Below are 26,996 nucleotides of genomic sequence, written 5' to 3' on the forward strand. Positions count from 1 at the left end.
GGGGGAGGTGGGGAGCTGTAAGCACTAGCACTGCTGGTCAGATACGCCTGATGGATCAAGCTGATACCAGGCCTCTCTTGAGAAGAGTAGTCTTGGAGTAGGATCCTTAAAGATTAACATTTCATGATCTGCTAAATGATGAGGATATAATATAGTGCAGCTAAATTGATGCAGTGAGATCTAGCAACAAGCAGAGCTGCCTTTCTAAAGCAGATACTTCTGGTGTACCTTTGGTTTTACTCACCTGTACCTTAATTATTTCTTCCCTGACGCTTTTGTTTCTGCCTTATATGCTAAATATGGAATTTGATTTTTCTAAGCTGCACCTTCTGAATTCCTTTGCAGGTTGATGCAATAAAGGAAAAGGTGAAAGTTGATTCTTGTTTTCCATCTTTAAGTCTGGAGGACTAAGTCTAAGGATTCTGCATGAGTTTTTTCTTTCCTATGTTTACTACACTGCTGCTACTGCTTTTCCCCCAAAAAATATCACTAAAGCATATGCAAATTATTTAACTCTACAAGTAGCTAGTGCTGTAGGACCAAAGTAGATTCATTTGCTACTAATAAGCTAATAGATCCTCAGGAAGGACATACAGGTGACCAGTTGGATCACAGTCAACCTGGTATCAAAAGGATACACAAGCTCTACTATTTGACAGCCAATCTGACTGGAAGAACCTCTTACAATAGGAAATAATTAAGTCTTGGGCCACTGTCTCTGAACCATAAATCAAGATGACATTTGCTAGTTTAAGGACTGTGATCCAGCTCCTGATCTCTTGACCATTACTAATGTGTGCTGACAGTAGGCAGAATAGATACTAGCTGCTTCAGAAGAGACTCTTCCTCATTCAGGTGTCCAGTTCTCATGGTGCTAGTCTAACCCACAAGGTGCTCTAGTTCACATAACAACTTGAAATTTCAGATATTAAGACAAGTCTGTGGTTCTCTTCCTGTAGTAAATTTCTTGTAGTTGTGCAAAAAAAGACTGCCTTCCAAGCTCTTCATTAAACTTCTCTTGCTACCTCATTAAAAAAAAATAAAGGGTAATGCTTATTGCACTTGTGAGGCTACTGTTGAGGCTTGCCTTCTGCTGTGCAGTTTTGGCCTTCCAAAGGGCAGTCTCTAAGGTTCCTGTCCATCTGCTGCTGTACAAATACCCCTGATTCTGCTTAGACCAGAGGTCAGCCCTAGTGAGTCTTCCTTAAATGTGGTTCAGCAAAGGTTAAACAAACTGACCAACGGCTTGAAGATGGACTAAATACAAACTGCTTCTTGGTGACAAGATGTCTGTAATTACACCACTGGAACTTAAGGCTAACCTGACTAAAATGTGTAGTGTAAGGTCCTTCAGCAGCTAGTAAGTGAGGCAGTAAGAAAGCGTGTGTGTGAAAAAAGGTAATTGAACTGCAGTGTTTGCATAAACTACGCATGTGTAGCAGTCATTGCAATTACATCCCACTGTTCCTGAAGCTACAAGGCATTGCTGTGGGCTGCGTGTGGTTTTCTGGGGGGAGCCTGTATGGCAGTCATCTTCAGACCTCACTCTTGCTTCAGTACTTTTGCCTCTTTTTCATGCACACATAACACAGTAACATTGAATGCATGTTACTTTTCCTCTGCAGCTTCTTGCAGTCCCTGTGGAAAAGCCTTTAAAACAATCTTGCTACAAGTGTGTAGGGTACTGAACCTGGTGATGCTCAAGCAAGTGGTGTAAGAACCATCCTGCAGGCTGGTTTCAAACTTGTGCTTGTTATTGTAAATATTTGTTTAGCTCTGAGGGGAGGCATCAAAACTGGGTCAAAAATGCATTAAATGTCCTGGGCTGGAGGCTTTCTATGCGTGTGTAAGCCAAATGCCTCTGCTTAGTAGCAAACTCTGCACATTTCTCCTTGGATTTGCATCTCTAAACTTGTGCTTCTGTGTTCAGTGTGTTGCTGTTTGAGTTAAAAACAATGCAGTTCTCAGCACGGTGTCTGGAAAGGAGTCTTGAAGCATTGGCACACACTCCTGTGCACTTTGACAGCAGCAAGCCAGATACTGGTGTGAGGCAACACAAAGGCTTGCAGTGAAAGCCCAGTGAATGAATGAACTCCTAAAGCTTGGGACTTCTGCCACTCCCTGGATTTGTGCCTCAAAAGTTACAGATTAACAGGTTTATGGAGCACACGTAACTCACAACTAAATGGAAGAAAGCCTTAGAGCTGCCTGCAAATATTTGCTGATGTAGCACAGTTAAGCTGAGAACTGTTCAACTCCTGGATGTTGGTCTAGCTGAATAAGTAATGCCAACCCTGTGTAAGTACAGGAAACCTGTCTTCAAACTCCTTTATTAAGGATGCAAATGAAAGATTAATCTGGTTTGTGAGTTGTCTTACTGTCTTAAGAAGTAATTGGCATGATTGTCTCTGACTTGATTCTAAATCTTACCTCCCAGGTAAAATATCAATACCTAATTTTTGTGGTTTTAGTTTCAGGGCCTGCCTTAGCCTGTAGCAATGCTGAGTTTCCTTGGAGCTGTTTTAGTGACAAGCAATATTTCACTACAGAATGAGTTTCTTCTCTTGCCTTTCTGTAGGGGTGGGCTAACAGCACCATTGCCCAGGCTGTGCCACAGAGGGAAGCTGGCTAGGCTTGTCTTGTGTCTGTGGATCAAGCTGGAACACGTTGAGTGTTTGTGGGTTTAGGCTGACTGCCACACAGTTCTGGAGTGGAAAAAAGCAAGTCTTATACACATGCATTCTCTGCATTTGAACTGAAATTGCATGAGTGAATGGGTTTGGAAAGTGAAATCTTGAGGCTCAAGTGACATGTCGGATGCTATTGCAGTCTGCGATTACTTTGTCTCAGTGTTTTATTCAGGGAAACTTCTCCAGGACTGGGCATTATCTGAGCAATTGCTCCAACACCAAAGGTCTCCAGCTGATAGTGTGCTAAAATCCAAGTTTGTGCCTGAAGGCTGTTGGTTTGAAGCAGTTGGAGTAGCAGTGATTGAGCTTACTGATGTCAAAGTAGCTCTAGTCCAGTGTGGGACCTGTCATACAAAGCTTCAGCCTGGAGTGAGCTTTCAAAGAGGTTCCACAAATCCCTAAATCAGGGATTTTTTTCAGGAAACGGACAATCTTGACTGCACCAGTACCAACATTGCTACTTGAATTGATCTTAACTTGTAAATGGTCTCCTTTTCTTGATGGGTGTTAACATACCACTAAGGCTTTTCCACTTCTCTGCCATGAATAAGTACCTCTTCTGGAGGAGTGTTTTTAATTGTTGGTCTCCATTCCAGGTGGATAAACTGGATGCATCAGAGTCTTTGAGAAAGGAAGAGGAGCAAGCTACGGAAACACAACCTATCGTTTATGGTAATGCTGTTGTTCATGTGCTGGCAGTAACACATCTTGCTTCTAAAACACTGCTTCTCTAGTCCTGGCTTTTCCCAAGGAAGTCCTTGGAAACAGGAACGTTCCTCATGTGAAATCAAGTCTTGAGGGAACGTGTTCCAAAACACTAGATAATAAAGTACAATTCTAAGGCTGCTGCTAAGGTTGGAGGTGGGTGCAGGATTGAAGCTTGTCCTAGCTCAGACTAGGGAGTCACTGTTAAACATCCAGATACCTCCAGGGAAGCTGCAGGAATTCTCCTGCCTGAACAATCTGTACTGAGGAATAACAATGAAATTTGTCTTCCAGGTCAGCCACAGCTCATGTTGACAGCAGGACCCAGTGTGGCAGTCCCTCCACAAGCACCTTTTGGCTATGGCTACACTGCACCTCCCTATGGGCAGCCCCAGCCTGGCTTTGGGTACAGCATGTAGGATGCAGCACAGTCCCTTGGGAGCCAGTGTCTTTTCTTACTGAAACTCCACCGTCCCTCCCCGCTTTAACTCATAACAGGGAAAAGCAAAGAGCTCAGCCTCGTGTTCTTGTAACCTTTTATTTCATGAAGGACTGGTTTTTTCTAGCGCAAACTGTTTGAATCACTTCTGTTAAAATCTTTTTCACATTCCATGTCATTTAGACTTTAAAAGGGGAATAGTTTAAACGACTCTGTTCAAGTGGGCTTTTGCAGGACTGCTTATTACCATTAAGTCTATCGTGAAGATTCTGATTTGCACTCTCTAGTGTTAAACTCTAATATTGAATCTTAAGTTCATTGTATGTGAGCAGCTTCCAGTATGTACTGTCTATTCTTAAATGCATTTAAGTCTCACTGTATATTGGGAGAAAGCTAAAGCCAAGATACTTGTATTTGACCTTGCAAGACTGCTGACCAGAGACAACACTAATCAGCATATCCTACCCTGGATTGCATAGCTCTCAAAGAATTTACAATGCATACAGACAAACCTTGCCTGACTTAAAACGAGTACAAGTTTTGGGATGTTTTGTTTTATTTCCTTAACCTATGCAGGTTTTTCCAGTTATGCATATAGAAAATGCTAGTGTCTTTTTGCTCACTCCATATGTAACAGATGACCTTATGTTGTGCTGTATCCTGTGCTTTTGTGGGACATTCCATTCAGGAACAGAGCACCATGATTCCAATCTGTGTATTTACTAACCCTGCCCTGAGGTCTGTGTATGTTGGATATTGTGGTGTTTTAGATCACTGTTTTGAGTGTACAGAAGAGAGAATTCAAGCATATTGCTGTTCAGTTTTGTTTGTGCAATTTGAAATTACTCAATTTAAAAATAAATTACTGGACTGTGGACATGCTGCATAGTGGTAGCTTCACTTTACTGTCTTCTAAAAGGACCTTTGAACTCAAACCAAGTATTACAGTGCTAGAGGTGTGGGCCATTCAGGGGTGTCAGGGGCCACTGGGAGAGCAGCAATGGAGACCATTAGTGGTGTCTTGCACTGAAGGGGCAATACAAGAAAATGTGTAATGTTTTTTCTAGAGAGATTATGCCAGAGAGAAGAAAATAGCACTTTTCAATAGCTGGCTGCACTGAGGTCAGCTACAGCAGATTTGACCAGATGATTTGTTAGGATTGTAGTAGGGTGTGTCAGTTAAATTGAGATCATGTTCTAGGTATGTAAGTTGCCTTAAATATATTTAGCTTCAAATAAAATGGACTTAAATGTTTCTCTATGAATACTGTCATATTTGAGTGTAAAGAGTGTTAAGCACTGCCCCTTTTCCTGATAGCAGTAGAAGCTTCTGTCTCACCAAGGAGCTGTCCTCAGGGTTGGGCTCCAGCTCTGTCCTCCTGGCTCCAGTGACCTCCATGGTTGGGCTGTGGGATCCTGTCGCCAAGTGCTGCAGCAGTTCTGTGTTGGCATCTGGGGGGTTCACCTGCCATGGGCTGTAGGTCTGTGTTCAAGAGTGGGGTGAAGCAGAGGTCTGCAGTGGGTAGTGTCAGTCTTGGAAAAGTGTTACGCCTAAATAAGAGGTGCAGAATACAAATTTCTCTGTTCTCTGTTTATTACATTTGCATTTCAACCCCTCTGCTCTTCCCTCAAGGTCTGCAAACTTGACTTGAGGAAGACAAATCCTTCTGTTCCCTCTTTTACAATGTTTCACAGGAAGAGATGGCTGAGAGGCTGTAGAAGATGTGCTCAACAGTGGAATTATCACAAGAAGTTGTGTTATAAAACTGGCTTGTATGAAGTCCACTTCATGACAAGTGTAGGGAACTTGCCTTGCCCTGTGCTGGGGCAGAATTTACCCAGGAGCCATGGTCTGCATGCTCTCACCTCTGCCCAGAAACATCTGTGACAGTATCTCCTCAGACCCAAGGAGACCTGTTAATCCCAAGTAAAACAGGATTTAAGTTAGTCCCTGTACAACAACCTGTTTGCATGTGGGGTAACTCACTGCACTGGGTGTGCAGACCTCCCTGCAGATTCCTGCCAGGGCCAGGAGCTGCACAGACACCTCCAGCCAGGAGTGTGACTCACAGCTGCTCCCCACAACTGTTACCTGGCTTTTGAGGTCAGGGCTGCAAAGCCTGTTGGACTTGGTCTGCTTCATGGCACTCACAGCTTATTGCATCAGCTCTGTGGTTAGAAACTGAGCAGGAAGTTGCTTACAGCTCTGTGGGATACCTTTACCTGCTTCAGCAGTTCATCTTTTCTGAACTAATGAAAAAAAAAAAAAAGCTCCTGTGAGGCAGGAGGGGTCAAGGTGTAACACAACATGAGACAAATACATTTTACTATGGCTTCAATTCAGCCAGTAAACCAAACTGCAAAATCCTTAATTAATTGCACAAGTTTTTGTATGGGTGGTAATTTCTGCCAGCCCCACTCCCACTCCACTCAGCCCAGCATTTTCTTTCCCACTTTAAAGCACCAGACAGAAGCTAAAGAAACTAACGATTTGCAAATTCAAATCTCTTATAAAACCTGGTTATTTTATTTATACTGAGAGAACATATGGAAATATCCCAAACTTGGGTTTTATCCCTTCAGTAATGACATACACTAATGCATTTAGATTCCTTTGGTCCCTGGTTTAGAAGAGTTTCAGGTGACCAGAAACTTTATCTACTACATCAGCTGGTCCTGGTCCAATCCCAAGGACTGTCTGGGAGCCTGGAGCTATCTGAGTGCGACCTGCATCTTGGATCAGGCTCACAGTCAGTCCAAGGTGTTTAGCATCAGCCAGGAGTTGGATCAGAGTCTCTTCATCGGGAGCTTTGAGGACCACTTTAGGTTGCCCACAGTATTCCCACTGCTTCAGGAGTTCAGGATTTCTTCTCTGCACTTGCTTGTAGGCAGAAACAGCCGCGTGGGAACACTGTGCTGCTACTTTACCCTTCCCCATCTTCAAGTCATTGCGGACAATCAGCACCATCTTGAACTCCCCAGACTCCCCCATGGTGTCAGCTTCGCTCCCCAGGCTGTTGGGAAGTGCCATCACCCCAGCTTTGGGCTGCCTGAGGAGCCTCCCTCGGATGCCCCATCCCAGGCACACCCCGCAGGCAACTCCAGCGATGACACTGAGGAGCCCGGGCTTGGAGAGGTAATCCATGGCGGGTTCCAGAGCCCGGCTGTGAAAGGGGGTGGGGGAAAAGGACACGTTCAGATCTCGCGTGAGGGTGTGCCCGGCTACCTGGGACAAAACTTATGACAATAAAACACAGAATCCCGGATAGGGGCGTTAAAGATCATCTAGTTCCAACCCCCCTGCGTGGGCAGGGACACTTCCCAGCACAACAGGTTCCTCCAGGAATAGCCCAGGCCTTGGGAAGGGATGTTCAGACGCACCTCCCTTGGAGCACCGTCTCCCGCCTTTCCAGGGACGGGCTTCTCGCCACAATAACGACACCGTGAGGGGGCAAAATCCCTCCCGTGATGAGCTCCTGCTCGGGAGGCAGGACTAAGGAAAAACCCGCCAATGATACGGCGGTTAGGCCTAAAAAAACGGTGAGAGAAACGGTAAAACGGGGGGGGGGGTGTTCAAGTCAGCAGCCACAGTTCCCCGAAAGGCTCCGGCCCCAGCGGGAGCGGGGCCAGGCGGGGCCGCCCGCAGCTGCACCGAGGGAGCCGCAGCCCCGGGGAACGCGGCCGCAGCGGGTGCGGCTGAACCCGACGGGAGGAGGGAACCGAGGGCGAAAGGAAGAACTCGCAGGAACCCGGGAAGGCGCCGGAGCCGCGAGGGGCGGCTCCTCCCCCCGCCCCGCTCACCTGCCGCGCCCGCCAGGCCAGGCCAGGCCGCCCCGCTCCCGCTCCCGCTGCCGCCGCCGCCCGGAGGTGACGCCACCGCGCGTGCCGCGGGGCGCGGGATGCGGCGCGCGGGAAGTGGCGCTCCCGGGGGGCGGGAAGGGGCGGCCCCGGCCCTGCCCTGCGCTTCCGGACCGGCCCGGGCCCAGCGGCAGGCACCGGCGAGGAGCGTGGTGAGTGCGGGCCGGGCCGGGGCAGAGCTGGGCGCCGCGGGGGCTGGGGAGGGGGTGGGCCCCGTGTCGCAGCCCCCTCACGGGCACCTGTTCCCGCTTCCCCCCTCAGCGCCCACCTCGTTGCCGCTCCCCTCACGGCGTCCCGTCCCTCCCCCCGTCGTCTCCCCCGTTTCGTCTTCATGGTGGCAGCGGGAGGCCCGGCGGGGCTCTGGGGGCACCGTGACCCGGCCCGGCCGCGGTTGTGCAAGCCCTGTGGCTGAGGGGGGAGGCGGCCGCGGGCTGAGCCTCGTCAGGGCGAAGGCCGGGAGGGGAAGGAGCTCTCCCTGAGGTGCCGGGCCGGGGGAAACGCGTCGCTGCCGTTCGGGGCTTTGCTAATTCACCCCCGCCCCGCCGGGGATCTGCTCCGCTCGGGACGCTGCGCCTCAGGCCGGGCAGGAGCGCGGGAACCCTGTGGTAAATTCGCCTCGCTTTGGCCCCAGGGACCCCAGGGGCCTGATGGTGCAGCCACAAGTTCATCCTTCCAGCGGGGGAGAGTTGGATACCGATGGTCCTTGTCTGCTGCTGCAGGAGGAAGGTGTAGAGGGGTTGCTAACTGTGTCCTTTGCACCGTGCCAGCTGTCCTTGTTCCTTCCGACCGGGGCTTGTCCTGCGGACCTGGATGGTTGGGCCCAAATCCATGAAGACTCTTCATGTCTCCCCTCTTGTTGACTGAAGTGAAGCACCTAGATGTGTGCGTTGGTTTTTAGCTGATGTCAGGTAGTGATTACAGAAGGTAATAAAGCAGTAAGATTCCAGGGTTTTTTTTCCAGATTTACCTCACAGATGTTTGTAAAAAAACATCCAGGTGACCTGAGGAAAGGGGTAATAAGTTTGTCTGATAGCAGCGGTTTTTCTGTCAAGTGCTGTGAATCCAGGTTATCCCTTTTGAACTGCACATCTGACAGTTCCTCAGGGTTTACCTCCTGTCCTTGTTTTCTCTGCTATGTGCTTACCAACAAGTGGGTATCCTGGTTTAGTTAATGTTGATAGTATGGGTTGAGAGCTCTGAGGTGGAAAGAGTGAGATGTTATTGTTTCGTGCCTTGGAGCATATGAGTTCTGTTTGACCAGCAGCTTTTGCTGCTGTTTTGTTGTTAGGATTTCTGCTCTTCTAAGGCTGTTTCACCCCAATTCCTGCCAGATAGATTGACTGGGAATTCTCATGCTTTATACCTTCCTACCTCATGATAGTATATATAAGCTCTTCTTAATGCATTTATTTACCTATTGAAATGGGCTTCCATTATGTCAGTCCTCTTTCAATCCACTGTTTCTGCAGCATGGGATGGTCTTTATTCCTTGTTGGTCATAAGTGACAGTTGCAATGATTGCTCCATCCCATGTTTTCAGATGAGGGATTGAAAACAAACACGTTTCCAGTTGTGCAATGGGAGGTGAGCACTACTTATTAATTTGAGCTAACCTTCTTGCCCTACTTAACAGCTGAAATCAATGGTACTTGTAACTTCTGTGGGAAAGAGTAGGAGGAGGCTGGTAGCTTTCAAGTGGGCAGTAGCCATGAGGTAGGTGAGTATGCTGGAAGCAAACCTCTTGGCTGGAATGTCTGCAGTATTTCCACCTTCAAGTTTTTTTTCCTGTGGTTTTCTATGAATGTCTTTTGAATGTCACAGCTCTTTCTGACTGCATCTTGTGGATACCTCTACTTAGAATGGTCTATGTGACTAGTGCATATTTTGTGATCTCTTATTTCTCAACAGGCTTTGATTTTAAAACAGGAAACTATTGCTGTTGATGTGTAGCAAGAGTAGGCCAGTTTCTCTGGTGTCATAGTGATGGGAAACTATTATCTGCAGGTTAGAACTTTAACTTCTCTTACTTGTAGAGAAGGGTGAGTTGGATGGACTTTGCTGTTCCGTGAGAACAAAGAGCACGGCCTTGAAGTTGTTGCAACACTGAGCTTTCTGAGAGACAAGGCTCAGAATTAGCCTCTGTGTTTCCCCTTGTCTGGGCAGTGTGTTCTTATTGAACGGCCATGGTGTAACCTCTAACTGAATCTGTTGCAGTTAGAAACTGTTAATGGTGACTATGAAAAGCAGAAGTCATTGTCTCAGGGGCAGGTTTCAGCTACTGTTTTTCATGGGGTTTGTTAGGTACTTCTGTTCATTCTCTTTCATCTCAGCTGTGCATTCTTAGAGAAGAAGCATGCTGGATATAGTGGCTGGGCAGGTTCAAGCATCTTCCTGTGGGAAAACTGTCTCCCAGCACTTACAAGCCAGGGAAAGCTCCTATGAAATCTGCACTTTCCACCCTTACTGGAGGAGTCAGAGGTGGCAATTCTTGACACCATGTCTTATTTTTCTCTTTCCTAGTCAGATTTTAGCAGGCTTTTTATTTTCTGCAGGATGTGTTATCATCTTGTGACAATCCCTGTGACCTTTCTTTCCTCTCTGCCTTTTTGGAAGCACAGAGTGGCTGGCAGGGGAGAGCTTGGCTGTCACCTTCTAAAGGCAGAATGCAGTCTGAGGGCTGCGAGACAAATGTCTTGGCAGAGAGCGTGGCTGTGGATTTCTGTGTAGCCCTAGAGCTGAGGATGTGAGAGATACTGTGTCTGTTCAGGCACCTGAATATTAAGTTGTGGTGTTTTTTCCGATGCTGTGTGGTCCCTCTCTCCTATCAGTCTTTCCAATTCATCAGTTTTGCTGAAAGGGCTGCCTGGGCATACATGAGGCGCTCTCCCCAGGGGGTATGTTGTGGTGGCACAGAGCAGTGCTGCAGTGGTACTTGTCACTAAGATCCTGTTTGAGAGAGGGCATGAAGTACAGTGTGTCATGGTGCTGCCTTGCACATCTGAGCTGGGGAAGCTGGAGTTAGCACAGCAGCAGCAGCTCTGACGAGGTCTCCTGTGATCCCCTCAGCAGCGTGTTCCCCCTCTGACAACCTTGAAGGGGTTTTCTCAGCAGCCTGTTCTCTCAGCTCTGATTTGCACCCTGGGCTTTCTGCCTCCTGCCAGCCTGAGGAGCACAGAACTCACCTCTGATCTGTGTTAGAGCATGAGGTGCTACACTGATAGTGTTCACATTCCCAGTTATCTCTGTTTCCTTTTTATTTAAATATCTTTTGGGGGGAGTTTCTGCAAGAGAACACCGTAAAGGCTCAAACAGCATGGATTTTGTGTTTCCTACCATCTTCCATGCCTTTTCATCTGTATATTGTATGATTATAGCACCTGATTCTACTGCTGGATCTACACAAGCAACCATCAATATTCCAGTTTCACCAGAGAAAATTCACCAGAGAGAACAGTTCAATATATCTGGCCTTAAGAGCAGGGACAGAACTTCTAGTAACCTCAAATGAAAATGTGCAGCATCCCTGAAACTCATGTTACAACAGTATTAAATAATTCTTTCCTAAGAGGTGTCCCAAAGTCTTTTTGGAAAAAATGGAAATGTTAACTCTAAATTGGAAGATGACTTTTTTTCTGAAATGCTGTTTGGCTAGGAATTGGAAAATAGGTCTGGTGTACAGAGGCATAACCCACAAAATGGAAACCTCTGGTCTTTAACTGAATTGCTTTTCCTTTGGGGGCTTAAACTATTTTAGTTAGGAAAACATTTTTAGTATGGGCATAAATGCACTCCTCTCAAAGTAACCCATTATAGCTAAATTTATGGAGATTTTGAACACTTTTCAGAAGTGTCCTAATTTATTTTAATTGAATGCTTCCCATGAGTGTTAAAGGACTGGAAAAAAAAAATCAAGCACTTACTTTTTCTATTTTCTGTGGAAAGTTATTAACCTTCATGTTAGGGCCTGTGTCAGTTTTGTATCACATGATGATCAGTATTATCTTATTCTGTAGGGACAGGAGGTTTGGGAGAGCTTTGGTCCTGAATGTCTACAGAGCTGAGGACATAGTTGTCTGTTCCACTGGCTTCAAACACAGAAGAAGCAGTGAAGAGTGACCCAGTTGTGCAGAGCTGAGAGGGTATGTAATGTTTCACTTCAAGCCTGATCTCATCCTTTACCAAATGTGTTCCTAGCACAGGCTGTTTTTGATTTCTGAGGGAAGGTGCTCTCCAAGCTGTTAACTTATTCCCTCTGTAACTTGTTGCATCTGTAGAGCATTTGATGACTGAAACGTATCACAGGTTTGTAACTTTCTGTGGCTTAGAGCAATTATGTATCCACCCGTGGCAGTCTGGTTTTAGTCTTTTGTTCTCTTTATTGTAACTGAAGAATGGTCGTGTAGATAAAGAAATGGTTATCCGAAAAGTTGAGGAGAAAGAAACAGCAGGATCCTGGCAGGGTTGGAGCATTCTGCTTCAAGTGAAATAAATTATTAAAAAAACAGAAGATGGTGTGTTGCTAAGGGGTCAGGGAGCAAACAGCAGCAAAACTGCCTGAGCTCTAAGTCTGGTTCTAGCAGCTGTGTGATAAGTAACTTTAATAGTGATGAGAGTCAGGGTTCCAGGGTCTCTCTAAGTACAAAGTGTTAAGAATTAGTGATTCAAACAATGCTTGGGAAAGCAGTGAGATCATTAAAATAGTTTATCAACATCCTTGTTGTCCCAGCACACTGGAGATGAGTCCTCAAAAAATGCTTAGTACAGAACATGGACCCACGTTCTGCTCCTTCAAGTGAGAGTGCAAGCACCCAACTGCCTTGTCTTAAACTTCTTTTTAGTAAGTGCACCCAACTCTTGGGTGTTTCAGAAAGAAGAGACTTTTGTCCTCTTTTTCTGGTGACAATGCAGGGATTGCAGGGCCTGATGTTTTCATGTGCTCATGCTCTAATAGCTTGGTTTGCTTTGTCTTGCATACACTGTGAAGTGCCAGTCACTGTCACTAGAAGCCCTTTTTGTTGACCAATTTACATTTTTTACTGACAATAATTGTCTCTTTATACCTAACATTGTGGATTGCAGTAAAGCTGAATAGTTTATTGTGTACTAGTTGTTCAGCCCTACAAAGAAGTTCTTGTGTGAGCACAGCTCTAACAAATTATCTAAGCAACTCTGGTACAAAAACTGTTAAAAGTTGTTGTTTTTCACTCTTTAAAATAGTTTATTTTTATGTTTGCTGGTAAACTACTCAATGTATTAGGCAATTATTTTTTTTAGATATGGACTTTGTGTCTTTTTCAGCATTCATAAGAAGTGAAATTCTGTTTAGCAGATAGAATTGAATTTCCTGTGGTGAACTGTCATGGGTTTTGTGTAGACTTGAGGATGTGGACTCAGTTAATGAAGGGTAACTCCATTTTGGGTCAGACTCCCACTGTGATTAATCTCCATGGGGAGACATTAGAGTAGGGCTAGTGATTGTAACAGGCATCAAACAGATCAGAGAGCTGAGCTTTTCTGGATGCACATCCTCCAGTTCCTTATGCTAAGACGCTTTAAGTATAATTAGACTTTGGAAAACCAAGGAGTGTTTTATGAAACCAGTAAGGGTTTGGTTTCTGAACTGCAGTCCGTTCAAGTTTACCATGGAATAGGTACCAAATCTCCAAGTCAACTGTGTTCTTAAATACAAGTTTTTAGAGCTTTTCTGCAGAATGGTTGTACTTCAAGACCTTCTTTAAAAGTATTTACCCCACAGAAGTGTATGAGGGGATTATTTATCTGCTGTGAACCTTGACTTGTGAGGTAGCATGCAAAGCTAATCCCAGATTAGTGCCTTTCTAAGAAGGCAGAGAAACACTCTGTAAATTGAGTTTGTGAAAGGTGTAGCATGTACATAACAATGCACCTGAGATCCTTGGAGACTGATGTGCCAGTAAGATGTTTAATGGATTGCAGTGGAATTCAGTTCATGGAGGAGGAGTGTTGTGCACAGCCTAGATTTTAGCATCAAACATAGAGGGCAGTTTGTATCACAGTGAATTAACTTTCTTGAAATATCATTAAGGTGACAGAAGAGACCAAACCAACTGAGACTTCAATTCTGAAGGCTGGATTTGTACAAGGAAAAAAGAGATTAACTTAAAAATGAGGAACTTGTAGCTTCCACTTAAGTTCTGTTTGGTTTGTGTTGTTTTAGTGTTTGTTATGTTTAAGCCAACAAAATGTGACTGAAGTTCCCCAAGTCGGAACATACTTTTTTTTAGCATGGCTGTGTGCAGAATGGCTCTGATGGCCATTGCTTTCTAAGCAGCTTTCTGTGAACATCAGGCTTTCCAGCTGTGGATGCCAAATTTAAATATTCCCCTCTGCAATTTGAGCTTTCTGTGTGTCAGTGTGTGTGTAACACGTGTGTGTGTGTAACTCATGCGTGTCTATATAAGCTTATATTGTAAACGTAGATAAATATGTATTTATGTATATAAAAAATAAGAGCACCACGAGCAAGTGCAGTCAGTAGAAACAAACTACTCCACCATCTCCAGGGATTTTACTGTCCCAGTGAAGTTAGGAGATGGCCAAACATTTGATCCTTGTATCACTGTAGCAACTGGCCAGTTATCCTCCGTCAGGTACCGGTGTGACTCCCCTGCCATGCAGTCTCAGGCTACTATAAACCTGATCTGAGGAGAGAGAGGTTCATGTTTCTCTAATGTTTGATAGTTCAGAGCAAACCTTTGGCTGCACGTGACTGCAGAATGAGGCTGTAGAGGTCTTACTGCAGCAGGTCAGTCCTCTGTCCTTGGCTGACAATGGAGTCCTTCAACATTCTTCAGAAGCAAACTTTTGCAAGGCTGTTTTATTAATTTTCTTGGTGGTTTGGGTATTCTGGAGCCCAAGTTTCAATGAATAATCACTGTAACATGCAGGAGATGAGTTTCTTAGTTTATGCAGCTTGTTTAACTAGAGAGATTTCTAGTTCTGGAAGCAGGTTCTGGACGAAGGACCCTTTTCTGAGGCCTTGATGGTTTTGAATATTGTTTTTTAAGTAAAACCCCTTTTTAATAATCACATTGTAGCAAAATGGCCAAATTATTGCAGTTTGAATCAAAGGGGAGATCTCACTGCTGGTAACCAAACCTGAGCTGCTGCTTGTATTTTAAGCCTAAGAGGAAGTATTTAATCAAAGAGGAAGTATTTTTCCGTAAAACTTTAATTTCCTCCACTAGACAGTTTTACATAGCCTGTCATTTTAATATGGCTATATATAACATAATTATGGCTTAATATAACTTTTCTTTCCAACAAAAGCACAGTATCAAAAACTGTAAATCATGTTTGCTTATTGGGAGAAAAGCAATGCAGATAAGGTGCTTTAGCTTTGTGGGACTCTTTCTCCAAAATAAAAATCCAGAAACTGTTCTAAGATTCAGGAGAGGATTTTTAAAGCAAGGAGGCTGACTGGCCACTTGCTTTGTGTTTGATTGCATAAGAATTGTCAGCTCTTCAGGTTGGTTATTTTGTGGTTGTTTTTTTTCTTAAGGAAAAAAGGTCTTGCAGCATTCTGATTTATGCTGGCTTCCAATTATTGCACTATCTACTCTCCTGGATAAGGAAAACCACAGCAGTTCTTTTGCACTTTTTGAGGCTGATCTCACTAGAGGGAGGCTTCACTTCCTTTGAAGAATTTACCTTCTCTGGTTTAGGGAAGTTAGACTCAGTTCTGTATCTTAGTTACTTTATTGTGGGCTAATTTTTTTCAGCTGAGAGGTTTTTGAGGTCTCCTTACATGCCAGCTACCTGGAGGCTTAGTGCCAAAGTGTATGTTTTCTGAGGATCAAATCTTAAGAGCCTGATTGAACTGAGGTTTGTATGAAGCTCTGCTGCTGCTGGCCCCCCAACAGTCAGCTAATTAGTAGAAGAGATTGTTTAACAAGCTTTTGTTCAGTTGTTAGGAGTGAGGGAGTTTTGTCATTTAAGTGGAAAATTTAGATTTCTGTAGGTGGAAATGTTTTAATCTTTGTCATTGTGGGAACTGAATCACTTTCTCATTTTTCATGGTGGAATGCAGGGTAACTGTGATTTGGAAAACTGTTGGATGTTTGTCTGTATCCTTGTGAAAATGGAGTCTTCATAACCAGGAATGGAGACATTATGCTTTTAATTTTTGTTCTGCTATTAGATCCCCATACGTGACTGATCTATGAAATGGCAGAGAATGGAACAGATTGTGACCAGAGACGCATAGGAATGATCAAAGAACAGCACAATGGAAGCTTTACAGGTAGGAGGAAAATCACTTCATGTTCTCAGCTGGTCAGCTTGGTGTGTGACATGGCCAGCACAATATTCCAAAGGAATTTATGTTGGTGCACTTTATGCCCAGATAATGCAAAGGGCCTCCATGCATGAATCCATCTTGGAAACTTCACTTGTCTCTAAATATGAAGTCTAGAGGCTTTATGTATTGTAAAGCCACAGAGTAGTTTTATCCTGTGTGTTTCCATTCAGTGTGCTCTTATACTCTTTCTTTCCCCCTCTCCTGATCTACAAATTAAGTTCTTGTGCTGTAGTTGATGTGCACGTGAGCCCTGTAAAGCTGACTTGGGTACCAACAGGGACTGCAACAGGGCTGAGCTAAGAAATTAAACTGTTGGCAAGTATGTGGCTGTGGAAGTCAGGCTATACAGCCCCACCCTTTGGCACTGAAAAGTTAGTACTTGGTAATGAAAGTCTGATTTACTCTGTGAGAAATCCAATTATTAGTCTCCCAATTTCTAGTTTTTCTGTTGTCTTTTAGCTTCACCATATTTTATCCACTTCAATGATAAATTACTAACAAGACAGTTAAATACTTCCTTCCTTGCCTTTGTTTTTCCTACTAGTACATCTGAAGCAGGCTTGGTTTAATGTTTAGGATTCATGAAAAATAACCTGAGAAGCTTTCATGAAGAGCCTTGTGTCACTGAATCACCTGTGCTGTGTAGTATAGCTTATAAATTAAAATAATTTTAGTTTTTTTCCTGGCAACTTCGAATGTGCCAGTTCCATATTTAATTAAGTTTTGTAACCAAGTGATTTCTCAAGTTGTATGCAGTCTTGCACCATTGTCTTTTATGACCTAAAAACAAGGTCATAAAAAACAAGGTTGAAGCATTTTTATTAGACATATTAAGTGAAAAAACAGAGAATAAAAATTCTTGCTGGAATGAAGGCAGTGAGATTTAAAGACGAACTCTGTGTGTGTGTGTGTGTGTGTATGGAACAAATCAAAGCCTTTTACTTAAATAATTCTGTAACTCTGAGGGAATGTGGGTGTTAGCCAGTATTTGCAATTGTAGAATTTCTCTTCCTTCATCTAAAGCAACTGATGCTCACAGCTAAAGAATGCAAAATACCTCATGCTAATGAGCTATGTAGTTCCTATGTAAATATTAGCATCTGATAAGGCAGTATGTTTCAATTACTGGAATAAGGCTGAAATGATACACCTTGAGTTACAGTATGCTGGGAATTCAGAAAGATTAATATTTTAAATGCTACAGCTTTTAATAAATTTAAATTTTATGAATGTTATTGCAGTGCTTTGAACATACATAAAACAGAATACATGTATTTTGTCTTTGTGTAGTAAGTGGTGTTTAAATGAGTTCGGTGTCCAGGTATAAGAATTATTTTTGTTATTTTTTCCATTGTTTTGTGATATTTTTTTCTCTTACTTCAGAATTAATTTTCTTTAAAAGTTTAAAAATTATTGCCACTCATTAGCTTGACAACCTTTGAGCCAAGCCATTCTCATCCAAAAAAAGTCATGGTTTTTGTTAACCTTGATTGTCTTGTAAGTGCAAAATAACACACTTATTAGGAGGACCCTTTCTTCTGTACTTGTATGCTGGTGTGCAGTGCCTGCTGTTGCTGTGGGGTTGAGCTCTGCATTATAATGAAATTACTACAGTTAAAATCAACCAAATATGTAGTGTCAGCCCAGCAGGTCCTTGGGAGCATCTCCCATCTCCTGGGCTCATTTTGGAGAAGCTGAACAGCCTGGCAAGGCTCAGCATAGCCTGAGGATCCTGACTGGTAGAGGCTGTTATCCAGTTACATGGTGACTGAGGTGTCTAAAGAGCACACGTAATTCAATCTAGTTTGATTGGAGAGGTCTGAGCACAGCTTTGGAAGAGAATCAACTGCAAAGGTTCAGGGGGAGATGTGCTCTCTGTAGTGGGTGACAGAGTCACGTTTGACCTAATACATTAGCTGACTTGTAACTAGCAGTGCAGTACCTTGCATAAGGGCTGACACAAATACCAGACTTTCTGCACACTGGGCCAGTTAGATTCTTGAATGGTTACCAGCTACGTGGAGAAAAATGTCCCCTGATTTCTGATGCCCTTGGAGCAAACAACTTTGTGATGAGTAGAAAAGATGCCTGGGAGCTCAAGTGAGCTTACTGACAAAACAAAAAACCCCTCCATATATTTTTGAGTGGGATAGACTCTTAACTGTCAGCCTGTGCTTTTACATTGCTGTTGTTCTCCATTTGCAGATTCCTCTTTGTTGAGTGAACGGAAGCGAAGGGACCGTGAAGAGAGGTTGAATATTGTGCTGTGGAAAAAACCGCTTGTTACCTTGCAGTATTTTTTCCTGGAAACTCTAATAAACTTGAAGGAATGGACCATAAAGTAAAGATAATTTCTTTAACTTCTACTAAGCATTCTGGGGAAACCCATGCTCTGATTCAGTAGGTCATTCTGACATCTCGCTTTCCCTGATGATTCACAACTTCAAAATTCTTCTTTCAGAAAACATATTTATCTTTGAACCTTAAAGGTGGCTGCTGGATCATACCACACTTCTAGCTGTGCACCCAGACCTTCTGTCTAAATTACATAAGTGTAAATACAATAAGGTGTCAGTGGAAGAAAATGGCAAACTTCCTTTCTGAAGAGTTGCATATTCCAATTGAAAGAATGGTGCAGTGTTTAGGGATCCTTAAGGCAAGAGATATTGTACTTGTGACTGCAGTGTTATGTGCTGATCTAATAATGTATGTGTTAATATCTCTGATATTCAAATAGCTCAGCTAGGGCAGGGTTCAGGGTTACGTGGAGGTTGCAGTGATGTTTATGATGCTGCTAAGAGGACTTTGCATGTGAGCTGTGTGGTCCCTTTCACAGCAGGAAATGATTTATTAAAGCACTTTCCCTAAGTATTACTTAACACACTGGATAAAATGGACTTTTATTCCAGTTAGAAAATTTGCAAGTAGCAGCCCTAACATCTCTTACTAATGCTGAAATGTGTTATCTACTGTCACCTTGGGTGACTCTGGTTCTCAGACTGCTCCTTTGCAGAGTGAGCTGAGGCTGGTGGTAACGGGTGGTGTTCACTGACCCCTCTGGGCTAGGCTCCAGGTGCTGACATGGAAGATCTGACAGAAGCTGCTGTTTTCCATTTTGATCTTCTAAAATTATTTGTAGGAAAAATACCAGGTTTATTTAGTGTAGCCTTAATCCCCTTTTACACCCACCCCCCAAAACAAAAAAATCTAACCCCAAAACCTACTTATTTTACTATTTGTATTCTTTTGGCTACTAATGAATTGTTCATTTGAGAACTTTCATAGGGTCTTGCCTTAGCTATTTCTGACAACCACCAAGCATTTATTTAAATCCAGCAGAAATAACATTTGAGGTCTTACTTTAAGCTATTACCTGGCTTCCTATGTGCTAAATTCTGTTACAAATAGAACTTGCATCCTCTCTTGTGCAGCACATTTATATTGTCTAGTACTAACATAATATCTTCACAGAAAATAAGTTATAAGCTATTGAGTTGAGACCTCAGATTGACTTTTAATGATATCCTGTGTTCCACTTGAGTAAGTTGTGATTTAAATTACGATAATCAATTGAAAATCTACTTCTCATGCTAAAATAAGCAGCACAATCTGTTTTAAACTTAGTCAGAGCTACTTTTCCCTATATTCCATGTCTCATATTTCTATCTTTTTCTGCCTAAGTAGATGTTATGTTAATAGTTTGTTATTTCATGTCTGATGTTTATAAGTGATGCTAGCACTTGCTTTTTATACTGTTAGGTGACAATATAATAGTGTTTCCCAGAAAATAAATGTATTTGCTAACCTACTGTGTGGCTACATACATGTCAAGTAGAACATGAATGTAAAACTAAATGGGCTCAAAAGTGATTTTTTACTAAATCATGTAGGAAAACACTTTTCTCTCCTTAATGTAGTAGCATCCTAATGCTAATTAGCTAAAATGTACTTGTTCAACTTTGACCTATTATGAGATATATTAAGTTCAGTATATCAGGGGAACCCAAACAGTAGAAAGATTTCTTCCCTGTGGTTCTACCCACCAGCCCAGAGTTTGAAATTCACCCTCTGTGTTCCCCACACAGCTCATCCATCACCCAGAGCCAGTGCCTGCTCTGCACTTTGCTCAGCCATGGATATTGTTGATGGGCCTGTGTCTGGGACTGTCTTGGCTGCAGAAGATTAATATTGTTCTCAGATTGTGCTTGTTTTCAGATACTTTTTGTTTTTCTTTATAAAAAAAACCCACCAAAAATCATGGCTGAGCTTTGATCTCACTTGACAGTGAAGCAGAGATTTTTCTATAAAGAATAAAAGCTCCCTAGATACTTTATTGGGAGGTTTGTACTTTTACAATAGCAGACTTGTCAGCTGCCATTGTCCCCCCTGATTGCATCCATGCAAACCCAGTCTACATGGGTAACTGAGTTACTTTGAAGTGCATGCTGAACTATGAAAACCCTAATTGCCATTTGTCTTTTAAGATTGTGGCATCGACGAAGCATCTTGGTGTCTTTTTTACTGATGCTCGCAGTGCTCACAGCTGCATATTACATTGAAGGAGCACATCAACAGGTAGGAGGCTTTCAAATCAACTCTCTTTAGTGATTAATAGTTCCTGTCCCTGTGCTAAAGTAGATGTACTGAGAATTGGATGGGGTCTTAATGAAATCGTATCTTTTGAACTCCTGCTCACTAGGGGTATTTGTTTCTCATGTCATGACTCCTCTTGGCTGTGTGTGGATGAGTTGCATTTTAGAGCTGCAGAATGATCAGCTGTATCATTTGATCCATTCTGTTGCCTCTGTAGGTGTTCCACTTCTCATCTGCTCCTGAATAAGCACACCTCCAGTGCTGCAGCACTCCTTCACATCTGCTGTTAACAAGCTTTTAATAGTTGTGTGAACTTTTGAGTTACAGTGCTAAACTGAGTCATGACAGAACTTAATGATTCCTGAGAAATGTTTACTCTGCTATGGAAGGGTCTCCTGGCCCCTGTCCCGTGCTAGGATAAGTGTATATCTAGACATAAAATAATTTCATGATTCGAATATGATTCTGTGATGCTTCTTATACCCCCATTCTGTTGAAATTGTTGTTTTAAAATCTTTGTGCTTTATAAGAGTACATGGAGACTGATGCTGTTGTATCACCTGAAGTGTAAGCCATCAACGTTTGCCGCTAGATGGCTCTGACAAGCTGGTGTTGAGGCACATGGCCTCTGAGCTGGTTGCCTGGCCTCCAAGGCTTGGCAGAGCTCTGCTGCTCAAGAATTCCTGGACCCTGCTGGGAGCAGACCTGTGCCCCTGGGACTGGCAAGGGGACTGTCACGGGGACTGTCACCTGCAGGGTGCAGCCGTTGCCTGGGCAGTCTCAGTCATGTATGCCAGCAGGTGTCTGTCCACCCCCCTTTCTCCAGAGCTCCTTCCCTGAGGTCCATGGCCTGCTACTGCCTCTATGTACCCTCAACATGTGCTTGAAACGTGACCCACTTTCTTCTGAAAGCATACTCAGAATGGTGAAGCATATTTGTGGTTTTCACTTGCTGTTTTCAGGACTTTTTTACACCCTGACAGGTTGAAGCCAGGTTAAGGCTGGTGAACTTCAGCTTGGGGCTGTTGGTCCATGAACTGTATAAAATGGCAGCTCTTCCTGGGGCTGTGGTGCAGACAAATTGATGGCCTGGTTCATCCTCTTGCTACTGCTCTCATGGCAGTGAGAGGGAGATGCTGCTTCCCCTTTTCCCAGTGTATCCAGCTGGATTTTTTTATGTCACAGAATCACAGAATTTGCTGTGACTTTCCCATATCCCCTCATTTATGTGTGCAACACACCCCCAGCATTTCAGTCTTTCCTTAGAAGTAACAAACCTGGTCACTCTCTGGTCCAAGATAAAACATTCAACAGACTGAGAGTGCAGCTAATTCTGTTCCTTTATTTAATCTGTTGAGGCAATTCCCTGAGCTGTCTGCTCACTGCTTGGGCTCCAGCAGATACTGTCCAGGGTTCCTGCTCAATCCTAGTGTGCCTATTCTGGATATCAACCCCCTACTATTTTTCATCTATCTCCTTGGAAACTTGCTGATTCTAAGGCATATGGGCTTTTCTTTTGCAAGTGTGCTGTTTTCTGTACATGTCTGTGCTGAAATTGTAATAAATCGCAAACAGAAGTATCTAGGATTCTGTTTCAATTATTCTCATCAGGTAACATTACCTTGAAGCTTTAACTTTCTCCCCTAAGAGACATCACCATTCTTTATTTGTTCCTCTTTTTTGACTTTCCTTTTTCAGTATGTGCGGTATATGGAGAAGAAGTTCTTCTGGTGTGCCTACTGGGTAGGATTAGGGATTCTGTCCTCTGTTGGACTTGGAACAGGTCTCCACACCTTTCTGCTCTACTTGGTAAGGAAGTTTCCATACTGTGTTCTTTCTGAGTTGTGTATTTTAATTGTTGCATATTTTAAAATCTGTGAAGAAAGAATATCCCTCAAGTCCTAAATGTTAAGTGCATCTCAGGGAAATTAAATCCTTAGTGTAAGACTTCCAGGCTCTAGTGAATGTGATTCATATTCTATATAACCTTGTTTTGTAGTCTGTGTTCTATTTATTTGTTGAACTGTAGATATTAGCCTGCTGTAAATCTTCGTTTTGAAACAATGAGTCAAAATCTGTAAGCTCTAATTCCCAATTGAATGGAACACTTTCTAGTGTGTGCAGCTCAAATGTTTCCATTAAAAGTTTTTCAGCACACTCTTTTAGTAGCTTAAAGTGATCATTTTTCTAGCTGAAACCACTGAAATAGGCAGCTGGTTTTGAGTTCAGCCCATATTAATTTTGCTTTAAAAATAATAGCAAGAAAAAGGTTTGTCTACAAAGATAAAATAATATATGTTGTTCTGAAAATTTCTGTGGTGTTGTTTATCTCAACTTAGCTAGAAAAGTTAGGGAAATGTTTGGGTGTGTTTTGCTTTTGGCCATTGGACTAGTTCCTTGTTTACGAAACCACTGTCCTGGATTTAAGAGAAGGATTCATGGCCACAAAATAATTAAAACCAGTTTATGCAACAAATGTCATCTTGTATTTGGAACAATTACAGATGTTTACTTTCAGAACTGCTTTAATCATTACCAATAACACAGAAAACACTACAAGAAACAAGAAACTCATGCTTTTCCACACAGCGGTGCAATGCCCGTTGGATCGAACGGCATCTGCATGGGCTGCATTTGCAGGAGTCTTAGGCTTGCTCTTGGTGTAGCTTCTTCCCGAAAGACTTGGGGACAAAAAGTACAGGAGAAAGGAAACTAGAGCTAAAGAGAGACAAGTTGAGGCATGCATGGCCTACTAGATGAAATTAATGCTGTCAGTCTAAATGATTGGAAATTGAAATGCAGTAAAGCTGAGGAACGGTGTCCAAATATTTTTAGGTAATGCTGGATGGTGCTTAGACAGCAGTGAACTGACAGTGTACAGATCTTTCTCACTGGCAGAGACAATGCTGCTGTGGGAGAGTAAGAGAGATAGCCTGGGAAGAGGGAGAATCAGTCAGAATCATCAGGCCCCCACCGAGGTGCAGGGAGAGGCAAAGCAGCATCGAGTGGTGCTGAGGTGGAATCACAGCCTCAGCTCACCTCGTGCTCTCTGCCAGCCTATGGTGGGGTGAAAATGCAGCAAGCTGGGATCACCAGCTCTTCAGAAGGACAGCAGGTTTGAATCAACAAGTAGGAAGCCACTTAAATGGTAGATTTTAATCTTGTTCTGCTTTTTATGTTTTCTTAGACTGTCAACTAGTGAGAGTCAATATTTCCTCTAACCAAAGTTGTTACAAATGAGAGATTCTCTTTGAAACAGTTTGGAGAACTTATCATACAATTGCTAGACTTAATTTTTACATGTTGTGTCAGGAATAAGTAAATAAGAAGTGTTACCCACCATTTCTAAACTGTATTTCAAAATGGTTAATGTTTCTGTGCAGTACACTGATCAGACACAGATTAGCAAGAATGCTGTCATTTCATACTCCAGGCCATTCCAAGATGATTTGATCACTTAAGGAAGTCTCCCTAAGACAGCACCACTTTTTTTTTTTCTTGCTTTTACTCTGTATTTTAAAAATCCAGATGTTTAAATAGTTCTAAATTACTTTAATAGAAAAAAAATTACATTTCATAACGTATTACTTTACTCCTGTGGGTAATGCACACCTAAGTGGATATATTTAGGCTGTGAACTGATATTAAAGTAGCATGTTTGAAAAATAAAACGTTTGTATTGGTTTATTAATATAGTCTTTGGTGGGTGTGCAGGAAGGAGAACAGCCTTCCAAAGATGACAGGGAGGTGCATTAACTAGCAAAAGAAACTTGGTTTAATATCGTTAGTGAAGGTATTTTATTGGAATGTAAGAGGCAAAGTCTCACACAATTTTGTTAAGGGAAAAATGCAGATAAAATAGATTGCACTGAATAATTGGAAAGTGGTTACAGAATACAGACTGAAGGCTTGTCTGAACCCTGAGTGGTTTGTATTTTGGTGGAGTGTGCCTGGCTCTGCAGCCACTAGATGGCAGGGGGAGTTTAAAAACACGAGTTCATCGCCCTGATAGTGTGTTGCCATTTTAAGTACCTAGACTGTTAATATTCTTGTTAATAGAGCTGTCAGCAATACCTACATGCCATATACTGTCAGTGTAGTAATACACTCCTTGATATTTCCTCAGTTTGAGCCTACACCTCATGTGAAAGGGAACACAGAGTACTAACTTCAGAGTGTTGCTGCAACATTTAAGTGTAAATTATTTCAGAATAGTATTCTGGGTTTACTACATCTGGAAACAAGGCAGTTAAGAGCTCCAGCTTTCAAAAGGAGGAGTTTTCAACTATTTTGCTTAGTCAGTTGTACAGCAGTTGCCTCTAAAAGTAGAAATACAAGTTAAGTGGAGAACTCACAATGTTAATTTTTACATTACCACATATTTTATTTTCATGTCCATATACTTTAAGTACATTTCTTCATTATGGCAAACTTACTCTTCTATTTATTCACATGAAAAGTTACAAAACAGCAATTCTTCTGCTTTAGGGCCTGGATTTCCTGGCAATAGAGAATAGACTCAGTAAGTGTTTTAAAATTGCTTTTAATTAATTGCTCATTTAAAATCTGTATGTAGAGTGAGATTGTTGGGAATGCAATTACATGCCTAGAGAACAATGCTCTTGGGCCCACCCATGTGCTGCTGAGCTCTTGTTGATGCTTGCAGTATTGTCTGTGCCACAAAGGGCTGAGGGGTAGGAATGGATGGCATGTGGGCACCTGTTCAGACAGCGAGCCTAAACTTCTTCAGCTGTGACACAGGTGCATCTTTTTTAAATATAACCCTCCTCTTAATGCATACAACTATTTCTGTATCAAGCTGCTCACAGGCACAGGCTGCTAGCTGGGCAAATCGTAGCAGCAGTTATGCAATAGATGCACTATATGAATGACTCTGGGTGTTTGATTTCCCTGCCCTGATTTGCTGTATTTCCAGTGTCAAAAACTGTCATTTGTCTGGATTCTCCAGAGCATCTCTCAGCAGCTGCTATTTGGGGAAGCATGGATTCAAGTGCCAGGAGAGATCCTGGGGTTAGCTGAGAAGACTTGGGAACAGTTTGTAAAGTAAATTTTTAAATCTAACACAGTCTCATTTGGGTGGGATATTCCTGCCCCTGGTTAATATCAGTTCACATCTGATTTGGATTTTGTTGCTCACCAGCACGTTCTTGCTGCATACACCTCTGTCTAGGAAGGAGAGATCAGCTGAGTTCGATTTGGCTTTTGTTTGCTATTTCTCTGATTCAGTAACTTCCTAAATATTATAAAACATCTGAACATTATCTGCTTTGCTGGTTTAATGCTGCTTCCTCAGTTGTAGCCAGCACTAAATGTAAAATTTGACATGGCTTTTTCAGAAACAGTTCTTGTGCAGCAAACAGGCACAGAGCTGAGGGCTGGCACGGAGCAGATCTTCAGCGCAGAAATAGGGAAGCAAGCCACTCTTCCAAGAATCCTTTTTGTTCTGACACTTTCAAAACAAGTCTGCTGGCTTATTTTCCCAACATCCGTTAAAGGTTTTTCACAATTCTTTAGAAAGAACACTTTAAAAATAGTAATCACAATGTGATTCTGTAGGAAAAAAACCTACTATGATTAACGACTCTAAATATCGTTAGCAGCACGCAGCTTTTTTTCTTAGTCCTGAGATGTTTTCTCCTCTACTGGTGGTATATTAAAATATAAATGGCATGAATCACCTGCTTACCAAAAGAAGATGACTGAGGGTAACTCATCAGGAATTTCTTGCCTCTGTACATCTTGGAAGAGGTCTGGTTGCTGCCACGAAATGAAATGAATGAGCTGCCGCAGGGCAGCGGCTCCGGCGGAGCACGGGACACTAGATGGAGCGCGGGGTTGGGATTGTGCTGCCATTGCCATCTTCACTCTGCCTCGTGATTTGGTTTCAGTTCAGCTCTGGCAAATGGATTGCAAAAGATGTGGCCGAGGCAAACAAAATCAGCTTAGAATTAAGGCCTATCAAAAAGCCTCGTGGATGATAAGTGTCCCGTCTGTGTATGATCCCGTTAGAAGCTGTAACCGTGGGGGATGAATGGAAGTGAATTCCTTACAGGTCAAAAGTGCAGAGCAGGCTTTGGCTGTTTGCATTTGTTTGTGTTTTTGTTTCTTAAATACGGAGCTCTGCTTGCTGATAGAGCCAAGTGGAGCAACTGCTGAAAAGGTTGTCAGTGGTGGCCAGGTTGTGGAGTAGCACAAACAGGAAACATGAGGTACAATAGGAATGTTTTGTGTGCCGAGGTCACACAAGAGTTCGGATTTTTTCAGAACTGTAATATGTGGGTTTGCTGCTTAATTCTTACTGGGTTGTTCTGTAGCAGAGTGGAAGAGAGCATGGCAATGATTTCAGGCCATG

General features: G+C 42.9%; 3 protein-coding genes across 6 annotated transcripts in view; 2 read left to right on the top strand and 1 right to left on the bottom strand.

Moving 5' to 3' along the window:
• The window catches only part of CLTC (clathrin heavy chain), a 31,667-nt gene extending 26,578 nt beyond the window's left edge, over window positions 1–5,089 (top strand). Inside the window, exons 31-33 of one of the 2 annotated variants that reach the window (XM_051635487.1) lie at window positions 346–366; window positions 3,287–3,362; window positions 3,690–5,089. In XM_051635487.1, coding sequence (XP_051491447.1) covers window positions 346–366; window positions 3,287–3,362; window positions 3,690–3,814 — 222 coding nt within the window. In that variant the 3' untranslated portion in view covers window positions 3,815–5,089. The remainder of the gene's footprint in view (window positions 1–345; window positions 367–3,286; window positions 3,363–3,689) is intronic. The other variant, XM_051635488.1, reaches the window with a different exon arrangement.
• A 1,249-nt stretch (window positions 5,090–6,338) lies between these two features.
• On the bottom strand, window positions 6,339–7,741 carry PTRH2 (peptidyl-tRNA hydrolase 2). 2 transcript variants are annotated; one of them, XM_051635677.1, is made up of 3 exons: window positions 7,636–7,734; window positions 7,216–7,363; window positions 6,339–6,998 (listed from the first exon to the last, which is right to left on the bottom strand). In XM_051635677.1, the coding sequence occupies exon 3, from the start codon at window positions 6,977–6,979 to the stop codon at window positions 6,461–6,463; it is 519 nt and encodes a 172-aa protein (XP_051491637.1). In that variant the 5' UTR covers window positions 6,980–6,998; window positions 7,216–7,363; window positions 7,636–7,734; the 3' UTR covers window positions 6,339–6,460. The 2 variants fall into 2 exon arrangements, with proteins under 2 accessions (XP_051491637.1, XP_051491638.1); XM_051635678.1 differs by lacking the exon at window positions 7,216–7,363 and having other exon boundaries at window positions 7,636–7,741.
• Window positions 7,742–7,744: 3 nt separating this feature from the next.
• Window positions 7,745–26,996, top strand: part of VMP1 (vacuole membrane protein 1) — a 66,778-nt gene continuing 47,526 nt past the window's right edge. Inside the window, exons 1-6 of one of the 2 annotated variants that reach the window (XM_051635675.1) lie at window positions 7,745–7,844; window positions 11,706–11,831; window positions 15,872–15,973; window positions 18,236–18,371; window positions 20,515–20,605; window positions 22,322–22,432. In XM_051635675.1, coding sequence (XP_051491635.1) covers window positions 15,898–15,973; window positions 18,236–18,371; window positions 20,515–20,605; window positions 22,322–22,432 — 414 coding nt within the window. In that variant the 5' untranslated portion in view covers window positions 7,745–7,844; window positions 11,706–11,831; window positions 15,872–15,897. The remainder of the gene's footprint in view (window positions 7,845–11,705; window positions 11,832–15,871; window positions 15,974–18,235; window positions 18,372–20,514; window positions 20,606–22,321; window positions 22,433–26,996) is intronic. The other variant, XM_051635676.1, reaches the window with a different exon arrangement.

This window comes from Apus apus, chromosome 18 (assembly GCF_020740795.1).
Source record: "Apus apus isolate bApuApu2 chromosome 18, bApuApu2.pri.cur, whole genome shotgun sequence".
Lineage (NCBI taxonomy): Eukaryota > Metazoa > Chordata > Aves > Apodiformes > Apodidae > Apus > Apus apus.